The 10766-nt window shown below is 44.9% G+C and overlaps 1 protein-coding gene across 1 annotated transcript in view; it reads right to left on the reverse strand.

Annotated features, from left to right (window-relative positions):
- Positions 1–7727: 7727 nt before the first annotated feature.
- LAPTM4A (lysosomal protein transmembrane 4 alpha) overlaps positions 7728–10766 on the reverse strand; it is a 7601-nt gene continuing 4562 nt past the window's right edge. The window contains exons 5-6 of the mRNA XM_010002375.1: positions 9591–9689; positions 7728–8527 (exon numbers count right to left, since the gene is read on the reverse strand). Of these exons, the coding sequence (XP_010000677.1) occupies positions 8453–8527; positions 9591–9689 (174 nt within the window). The 3' untranslated portion in view covers positions 7728–8452. The remainder of the gene's footprint in view (positions 8528–9590; positions 9690–10766) is intronic.

Genomic DNA, 10766 nt, shown 5'->3' on the forward strand with positions numbered 1-10766 from the left:
TGCCATTGACTCCAGCAGCCCCATCCGTGACTTTCCCAGGGCCTGCCCTGCAGCCTGGGTGGTGATGTGAGCATCACTGGGGGAGAAAGTGATGCCATTTTTGTGTATATTTGTATTATTTGTATATATTTCGTTACTTGCTGGACTAAAGCTGTGTAGTTCAGTTTCCAACCTCTAAGTCTCTCCCCCTTGTTCTCGGAGAGGAGTTAATGAGGAGCATCTGTCACTGGTTTAATTGCCAGCCCAGCCCTAAACTGTGACAGTTTCTCAGGGCACCCCCCTCGCTTGCAGAGCAGCTCAGCCCTCCCCAAGGCAATTACCCACAACACAGACCCTGAAATATGAGCAATTTGTTCAGTGTCAAAGGAGGATCATGACCTAGCCAAGTTCTCAAACCTGCACTTTGTCAAGTTTAGCTTGTTCCCTTCCTCTCAGAGAGGCTGGCTGGAAGTGCAGAGAAGCAGAACAGCCACAGGTTATCAGCCCATCATTTAACTGAAGGTACATGAACAGTGAGGAGGACTGGGCATCCAGGTTTTTGACTGATGTCAACTTAAAAGCACATAAGTAAGACAGAGCTACAAAGCAAAGCTGGCTGAACCCCTGGAAGCATTTTAGAGCTAAAGAAGATAGCTCAAAGTAATTTAGAAAATGCTTGTGGTCACACAGTTAGACCAGAGGATCATTGTAGGCCCCATCCAACTCAAATACTCTATGCAGAATAAGATGATTTTAAAATACCATCCAAACGATCAAATATAGTTACTTTCATATCAATTATTCACATTAGTCTTCAAGTTCTGCTGTCCCAATAATTTACATCTATATTTAATAAAAATACTCAATCAGAAAGTCGTGGTGTTCTTTTACCTGGTGCCCACAAGGAGAAACAAGATAATTGCTCAGAAGAACTGAATGTAAATACTATAATTTGTAACATAAAATGAAGTATGAATGCTAACACATGAAACAAAGACTTGACAGCTTGCAAGAGACATCTGGCCTCCAGGACAATTTTCTACTATCATATAAAATGATCCATCTCATCTGGCAGCTGGCCTTGGTGTAAATGGGAAATCCACTCCCAATTGCCAAGAAGTTGAAAAGGCTTGTATCAGATTTACAACTTGTTTGTTCTTACCATTTTGGAGGCCAAGGCATACTCTGGTCCTGTAAATCCTGCTGTAATACCCATGTCTAAGCAGGGGACACGAAAGTAAGCAAAGTAAAGTGCTGGATATAAAGCTCTGTGGCTTAGAGAAAAAAGAGTGCATGGACAGCACTTGGAGGGAGCAAGTGTAGCATGGCTAGGCTGGCCCATGCTAACTTGGATTGAACTGCAACAGATTAATGCCAGTTTCTCTTCCACATGTTTGTGCGATGTCCAACCCGAGTGTCAGCCACACTTCTCTTCCCTGCCACAGGCACAGCTCTGCAGCAAAGGAAGCCACCACATTCCAGTGGGAATAGCTGGCACCTTGGATGTCCCACAGCCCCCCAGCTTGCCCAGTGCCTCCAGCCTCAGCACCCTGCCTCACAGCTGCATCCCAGCAGCTGGATGTTGATAGCCTAGCACGTTTGCAGGGGAAAGAAAAGTGGTGCATGAAGGTTGCTCCACAGGACGGTGCCTGATGCAGAGGATGCAGGAGGACACCACAGCTAACGGGCCTGTTGTCACACTGCTTGGGAAAATCTGGGGACATAACAGGAAGGCTGAGCTTTTTCTACAATAGCAAAAGCCATCTGGAAGAATTATGCATTATGCCCCTAGCAGATATAACCTAGGGGGTCTGTGTCATGACACTGAAGCTCTCCAGTAGAACACGGAACCATAATGGTACTTGCAACAACCAAGGTTTTGCTTCATAACGTTTCTAAAATCAACATGAAAATACTTTCTGTTGGGAGGGATGTCCCTTACCTGGCTTTTATCCAAACAGCTACCTCTGAAGTACCAATAAAGAGCTGGATGCAGAAGGTCATGTAAGAAAAAGGATATGTTTTGTGGACAGAGCTTCCAGGCGTGAGGTGACCGAGCCCTGCAGGGCAGCGCTGGCTTCACACCTGCAGGATTCTTCACTTGTGGTGAGACTGCTCCTGATGGCTCCTAAGAGAGAAACCAGCATTTAGAGTATTTATGCCAATTGTTGAAGATTTGAATCCCAGGAAAAGGCTTGTTTCTGCAACAGGAGCTGAACCCATGCTGTGAGGCTGCAGCAAGCACTGCGACCCAGGGCAAGCGGGAGGGAGGGACGGGCTTGTGTTCAGGCTGAGACACAGGTGTCACAGCCCAGAAACAGGACAGGCAAGGGAAAGCTTGGCTCCAACTGGGGAGGAGGCCAAGCAGGGAGCTCCTCCCCTGCCTACCTGGGTCCTCTGGGCTCTTCAAATGAGACTGTTATTGAACAATATATAAAAAGAGGCCTGGGCGTAGGGACCATAAAGGATTTCTTCCTTATATCTAAATTAATCTAAATAGACTATAGATTTATACAAAACCAAGGTTGGTGCCCTGTCAAAGCTGGCTTGTGATGGCATTTGGAGTACCCTTCATTCCCAAACACACAGCTGGGAATTCATTCATCTGAAGTTCAGCATCCAGTAGTTTTGGAAGCCAATTTTAGACACATAAAAAGACAGTCAGTGTCAGAAATTGGTTAGTTTGCATCAGTTTCTGAGATGTGGGTGGAATTTAGATACCTGAGTCTTAGCTTGGGAAGGACTTAGAAGAATTGAATTTACCACTTGGTAAAGAAAACAGAAGTGAAAAATACTAAGCAACAAAGGTTCAGCTGAATTGTCAATGTGTATCACCTCACAAGTCCCCTGGGTTTGAACTTTGGCAATGTGCATGCACAGGGAGTGTCATTTTTTATTCATCAAGAGGTGTGAACTCAAGCCCATTCCAATGTATTAATATTGATAGAGGGAGAAAAAATGTTCAAATGTGCCCAGATGAATGTGAATCTGGTAGAAGTCATCTGTCTCTTAGGAAAGAGGAAACAAGCATTGCCAAACTGCAGTGATTCAACTGAATCACAAGACCTGTTCCTAAGTCTTGCCCTCCCTCTCCCAGACATACCAGGGACCAGCTCAGTTGTCCACAAGAATTCCTTTTTCTCCACAATGCACCACAAAACCAGGGATGATCACAAAGGGCTCGGAAAGAGGATCATTGAACGGTTGTATAACAACATGTCAGGCATCAGCCGGTGGCTGTGAGTCCTGAGCTGCATGAAAGGCAGTTTAACCTCACCAGCCCCATAAAGACACCAGGAGTTGATGCAAGCTGCACCACTTGCTGCAGGCTAAGAACAAACATCTCACCACCTCCTGAAGCACTGCCACTGCAGTGAGTTTGACATCTAGGGCTGAGACCAAAAGAAGAAGGTTCCAAAGGCAGAGCCTCCTTAAGAGGGCAGGCACCTCTGCAAAACACCCTTTCAGTAAGTTCCCAGGAAGGACTACTTGTATATAATACCTGTCACTTCATACACATGCTCCTACATTACCTGCAAATGCAACAACAGCAGATTATTAAATTATTTCTGTAGCTATATACATGCAGACATGATCAATGCCAAACAAATGATGTGAGCATAAAACAGTAAAACAAAGGACCATTACACTTTGATTCAATTTCTCTCCTTTTTTTTTTTTTTTTTCTGAATTGCTTTGGTTTCTCTTTTTCCTTATCAATCACATCTTTGCTATTTCCATTCCTCAAGGGCTGCTTGAATTACAGAAAAATGACTGAATATATCAGTTTCAGAAGGCTGTTCTTTCAGTGTTTCACTGCAAAAAAACGCCCCTATGAACAGATTGATTTCTAGCAGTGCAGATGTTGTTTTGTCTTAGAGCCAATGTAGAAACTGATGCCTTCTTGATTCCACTGAACCTGTCTTTGTTCAGCTCCTTTCTCTGCAACATCCCACTGGCTTCATGGTTGATGTACAGAGGAGCTGTTCAGGATTCAGCTGGAGGAAGGCCAGTTCAAGATATCACACCAACACGACTGGTTTCCAACCAACTCCAGTTAAGTTCTCATGTTTGCATTTAAATTCTCCAATGGTGGATACTGACCCTCATTGGGTTATGTCTGTTTTAATGAAATTACTTTTCCAACCAGCTCTGGCAACTGCCCAAGGGTATCCTGAAGCCTTCTACAGTCCTTCTGTGAAATTCAGAGTCTTCCAATATTTGGTATTCAAGATCTTGGGTACTCCCATTGCCACTGGGATGCTCAGCAAGTCACACAAAACATGTTAGACTTCTGTTTTTATACTGCATTTATGTTCAAGTCCAAACCTACAAAAACTACTGGTTTTGCAGATGGTGTTCAGCTGTATCCACCTAGTTTATAACTTTGCTCTTCCATAGGGTTCTTAGCCACTTGATGCAGTGGCAAGTTATTCCTGCTCTGAACCAGGGATCACGCAAGGTACTTCTTGAGGTCCCTTCCAGCCCGACTTTACTTATGATTCTACATCAAATGGTGCAGAGGTTCTGCCAACAGGTGATGCCACTAACGCCCCTGTGAAGGGACAGCAGCTGGTGAGTTAGTGCCTGCTCCACTCAGCTCAGAGGGGTGGACAAGAACGTGTGGTTTAGCACTGCAGAAGTTCTAACAAAGTTCTGTTCCCCTCTTGCTCTGGGGAGACCTTAGAGCACCTTCCAGTGCCTGAAGGGGCTCCAGGAAAGCTGGGGAAGGGCTGTTTACAAGGGCTTGTAGTGAGAGGACAAGGGGTGATGGATTTAAACTGAGAGAGGGGAGATTAAGGTTAGACATCAGGAAGAAATTCTTTACTATAAGGGTGGTGAGGAACTGGCCCAGGTTGCCCAGGGAAGCTGTGGCTGCCCCATCCCTGGAAGTGTTGAAGGGCAGGTTGGATGGGGCTTGGGCAGCCTGGTCTGGTGGGAGGTGTCCCTGCTCATGGCAGGGAGGTTGGAACCTGATGATCTTTAAGGTCCCTTCCAACCTTCACCTTTCTATGATTCTATCATGTAAGGAAAGCTTCTCAAACAGATCCAAATACATTAGCCTGCTCATGAGAGCTGTTTCAAGACACATGCTTAGCTGGGGAGGGTATGGAAGGGACAGGGAACAGCAATCTGCTCTTACTTGAGTCTTCTTGTCTGGATTGAGGGTGTAGCCTTGGTAGCAGCCACAGGCATAGAACAGATCATCCCTCAGGCAGAGCTGCTCACAGTCGTGCCTTCCAGGGGCACGTGTCCACAGCTGAGGAAGACACTTGAGGAGACAGAAAAATACTAGTCAATACCCAAGCTTCACTTTAGTTGATGTCAGTAATTCCCATGTGCAAAAAGCTCTTCATTTGGATCCAAACCAGGGTGTTTTTATTGCACGTCAGCACACGATTAGCTGTGGTAGGATCTACAGTAAATGTGATTTCTGGAACACTGGCAACACTTTTTTTTTTGCAGTTGCAACAGATTGCAACAGGAACTGAACTAGCAGTGACCCAGTTACAATATAATTATCCAAAGGAATTTCAGAGAACAAATACCTAGGTTTTAAGAGAGCATTTGGCATTATTTCAGCTCTGATTGAGTTGGATAAGACACTGTTTTATGGGGTGAAAAGACCATAAACAGAAGAGTATACGTGGCTGCTAGGAAAGTTATAAGAAATGTGGCATCCACTGCCAGTTACAAAGTGGGTACTTGATGTGTAAGGCTTATGTTTGCTGCCAAATGTAGCATGTCATCTCTGAAAGGGCAAGATGAGGGTTCCTATATTTGGGTATCTTTGCAGTACGGAGGTGCAGGAAACCACAGGGAAAGAAAGAGAGAGAGGAAAAGGGAGGGAGGAAGAGAGAGAAGCAAAGCCTCTCTCCCTCCCTCCCTCCCACCTGGCACTTCAAGCCTTGCAAGCAGGGTTTGCAAGGAACAGGAGGAAGAGCTCAGGGCTGCAGAAGAGCCTTTCAGAAGACACCTCTGCTTAGCCCGCAGAGCTAAGCAGAACCAACCACCACACCCTGGCAGCCCCTCAGCCGCCTGGGGCACCGACTCACTTCAGCAACTACCGTCTTGACTGGCCACTGAAGGGGCCACCAGCACATTCCCAGAGCCTGCAAATGAAGCCAGGCTAGAGGGACCACCCTCTTTCATGCAGAGGAGGACAGGGTCCGATGGCTTCACCTCCCAGAGGAGGCTGCAGCTGTTGGAGCCCCAGGACACACACCACACACGGTTCCAGCAGTGCCTGCTGCTGCTGCCAAACACTGCTCACCCACATGGTTCTCTGCCCCTGTCACACACTTCCCTGGCCCTTTGGTGCCCACCCGTGGTGGCACAGCCAGTGAAGGAGGCTCTTTACTTCGTTCCATGGCACAGAGTCTCTCTCAGTGCAAGCTGATCCAGGCACCAGTCTGTGAGCACCATACAACAGCCCAGCAGTTTCAGCTGCATGTTCCTCAGAGCACTTAAGTTTCATGAAGCCTTTCAGCTCCCCTGCAGAAGTCACACTGAAGCAGCCTGCAGTCCAGATGCAACACAGCTCCTCAGAACTCAGAAGCTGCGTGCAGGTGCAGTTCCCGGGTGCACCAGGTAACTGGGAGGGCAGGGCACTGCCAGAATGGCAGCCTCAGATGTTCTTACACCACCGGTGTAGGGGGCCCTCACAGATGGCATCCTGGGTGAAGATAAAAGTAAGGAACCTATTACATTATGGCATGAAAGTCAGAGAGTCAGACCTAGGCTCATGCCTTTGAGTGCCCACCATCCAGGTGATAGAACGAGGCGTGATGCTCACCCAGCTACTTCCAGCAAACATTTAGGACAGGTGAGGAATTTACATCTGTATTTCTGAATTAAGCTCAGGATACATGGCTTCGATTCCATGGCAGTGGAAGAGGCTGCCCAGCAGTGACTGAGTCACCATCCCTGGGGGTATTAAAGGACACGTGAATGTGGTGTGAGGGACATGGGTTGGTGGTGGATTTGACTGTGAGGTTTATGGTTGGACTCTATGATCTTAGGGGTCTTTTCCACCACAAATGATTCTATGATTCTGCAGCTAGTGTGGTAACAGAGAGGATTTTAAAACACATCAGGAGACAGGGAAGAGGTACATACCCGAAGAGACTGGAATAACCAACAACCTGGAGGGTACAGCAATTTTAATCCTTTTCCCCAGTTTAATCCAATCCTTTCCATCTTCCAAAGCAGAAAGCCAATTTTTTTTCAGATATATTAGCAGATCATTACATTATCTTTCAAGTCTTTAACTAGAGGAGGAACATGAGGAAGGGAGATGGTGTCTGAAGGGTGTGTTGTTTTGGTTGTTTAGGATTTTTTTTTGGTTTGGGTTGATTTTTGGCTTTTTGCTGTTGTTTGTATTGGGGGTTTTTAGAAGAACATTTCTGAAGTTACGGCACGTTCAACTATAACATTGTAGTCCTATTGGCATCTGTCCTGCTCTTAATGCCTGAGCTCACCAGACACTGAATGTGCCCCAAGGGGAAGGAGCCTCCAGCACAAGTCCCTTTTCCCAGCTGATGCAGCAACCAGACAAGCAGAGAACAGTACTACCAAAGCCGCAACACCAGCTTAGGCATGAGAGAGAATCCACGTTCTCCACCCACAGGAGGACACAGATCAACCACTGCACAATCTGTAGGAAGCCAGAGTTGACTAAGCTGCATGGACATGGGACCACTGAAGCTCTCAGAAAGAACCACCAACAGACCAGAACAACCACAGCCACTGGTAAACATTTCGTAAAAGATTTATTGAAGTATCATTTATCACAAAGACAAAAAAACATAGGAGATTAGAAGCATGCAACCATCTTCCACATTTCTGCTCATTTTTCTTGCATTTGCAGCACACTGTGATACAACTCCTGTGCAACCCTCACTTCTTCCCCACAAATACCATGTTTCAAGACAGTGGATAACCAAAAAAAAAAACCCAACACAATAAAGGTTAAGGTAACATATGAGAAAAGTGCAAAGTAAAAAAAGTCACGTTTATACCACATTCAAACTCCCTCTCCCTCCCCCAAAAAATGGATAAAAGGCAAACTGTCATTTTGCTGCACAATCAGATTGTCCTTAGGAACTGCTTTACAAAAAAAATTAATATAAATTAAGGGCACGATCCTGCAGACACTTATAATTGTAGCTAACTTTAATCACAGATTGGCTCAGTTGGTATTATTAAAAGCCACAAGTTAGTCACATGCATAAGTTCTTGCAGTATAAGGCCCTAAGGCAATAAAATAAAGAGCATTAAGTAGAACAAAAATTAAAGCAAACAAAATCACTCCCAGATGTGTTTTGCTTAGTAAGTTTATATCAAACGTATTTTAAACAGAACAGTTTGCTCCTAAAGCCCTGAATATTTCTATTATTTAAGCAGTTTTGCAAGATTAAAAGACAAAACCCCCAGGAAGCTGGTACAGATGTTTATTAATACGAAAATTGCTTCAGGCAGGTATGTAGGGAGGTGGAGGTTCCTTCTCAGGCATCTTCACTGCCATTTCATAGGTTGGCAGAACATACTAAAAAAAGACATTTTGATGAGATTAATGAAGAAAGTTTAGCAAAAAAAAAACCCCAGAAAACAGAGGCCTCTTCTTTTTTCTAGTAAGCTAGTGAGGAAGTGAAAGGCAGCACTTGGCTTCTCTGCTGAACTTCACCCTGGGTCCTTCACCCTGTCTCTTGCAAAGTGGCAAGGAAAGTTTTGACTGGTGGAATCAGAAAGCTTCATTTTACTACAAGAACAACATTCAAAGACTTCCATCCATGAGCCAGCAATGTGCTCCTGCAGCCAAGAGGGCCAATGCCATCCTGGGAGGCATTAAGAAGAGTGTGGCCAGCAGGTCAAGGTTCTTCTTCCCCTCTGCTCTGCCCTGGGGAGGCCTCACCTGGAGCCCTGTGAGCAGTTCTGGGCTTCCCAGTTCCAGAAGGAACCAGGAGCTACTGGAGAGAGTCCAGCACAGGGCACTGAGGTGATGAAGGGGCTGGAGCATCTGCCTGTGAGGAAAGGCTGGGAGAGCTGGGGCTGCTCAGCTGAGAGACAAGGAGGCTGAGGAGGGATCTCATCAGTGCTGATCAATATCTACAGGGGGTGTCAGGAGGATGGGCCAGACTCTGCTCAGGGGTGTCCAGGGACAGGACAAGGGGCAATGGGCACAAACTGCAGCACAGGAGGTTTGACCTGAATATGAGAAAATCCTTCTTTACTCTGAGGGTACCAGAGCCCTGGGACAGGCTGCCCAGGGAGGTTGTGGGGTCTCCATCCCTGGAGACATTCCAAACCCTCCTGAACATGTTCCTGTGGGATCTGCTCTAGGTGATCCTGCTCTGGCAGGGGGATTGGACTAGATTATCTCCAGAGGTCCCTTCTAACCCCAACCATCCTGCAATTCTATCACCTACAAACCCTCCTATTTCACGCACTATAAGAAATAAACTACGCTAACATTACCTGCTTTAGCTTTTTTTCATCTTTCCCCTCTTTGTTTATAAAGTTGGACAGAACTTGTAAACATACATGGATACAGTGGTTTTCTACTTCAAAATTCAATTATGCTAGTTCGTTATCTCAAAAAGAGGTTTTACCTGTGGAGGAGCTTCAAAAGCAGGGTACACAGCTACCTCTGGCAAATTTCTGTTGGTGATGTATTTATAGCAGTTCCATACACAGTTAATTAGATATGCCTGAAAAAAAGCAAGATTTCTCCTTTTAAAGACCTCATATGCATTAGCTGATTCAGAAATCAGATGCTGGATTACATTCATATGACAAAAAGCAGCATAAATCAATGCAGTTGATAAATAACTGAGGAATGGATGCTGCTTCACAGATGTAGCCACATCCCTCTGCTGTTCCACATTCAGCTTTGCTTCCACAGTGACTCAGAGGTTCAACATAGGTTTTAGCAAAAGAATTCACAGATCCACCCAACTAACCTCTCTATCTGTCTCTGCACTGCTCATCAAATTCATTCCCAACTGGCTTATATTTCTGTGGATCTCAGTCCAAACATGCCAGGAGGAGGAGGACAGGCCAACAGCCCAATCCCACTCATCCCTGAGTTAAAATTACTATTTGTCTAACTAACAGTGTGAAAGTGATGAGGAGAAGGCAGTAGAGCAAAGTAGCCTGGACTTTAAATCAACACTAACTGTTGTAGAAAGACATACTGTCATGTTCTGATGGGGATTAGATTTTTTTATTATGAACCTGTATAACATTAAGTTCTCTGAAGTTTTTGTTGGCAAGTTTGCATGGTACTGAACTTCTCAGTCAATAAAAAAATATCCTCTACTGTACCAGGCTTCCACTCCCTCAAGGCAAACTGTCCTCTTAGAGAAGTACAGGAAAATAGTAAAATACCTGCATTAATTATTTTTTCTTAAATTCAGTCTGAATGCAATAAAGGAATATTGTAATGGCCAATGTATATTATAAACTCATTTCTCTAGTATGCTTTGTCTGCACAAGTTTTTGTAATTTAAACAAATGCTTCTGTATTTAGATAATCAAAAAGAAGGTAACTGGTAATAACACCCTCGGTAGGAAGAAAGATGCAGCTCTAAATTAACCTGTGCATTTCCTCCTTCCACCATCTTCCTTTCAAAACATGCACCCTGGCTTGTTAGGCACAGTGATTTTAAAAATTCAGAAAACTTCTATGTAAAAGCTCAATATTGCTTCACTACAAGCTTAATTACAAATACCAGATTTATCTCCACACATGCAAAAAGATGGCATTTGAAATCTGTGCATTCCTG

This window comes from Chaetura pelagica, unplaced genomic scaffold, assembly GCF_000747805.2.
Source record: "Chaetura pelagica isolate M959 unplaced genomic scaffold, ChaPel_1.0 scaffold46, whole genome shotgun sequence".
Lineage (NCBI taxonomy): Eukaryota > Metazoa > Chordata > Aves > Apodiformes > Apodidae > Chaetura > Chaetura pelagica.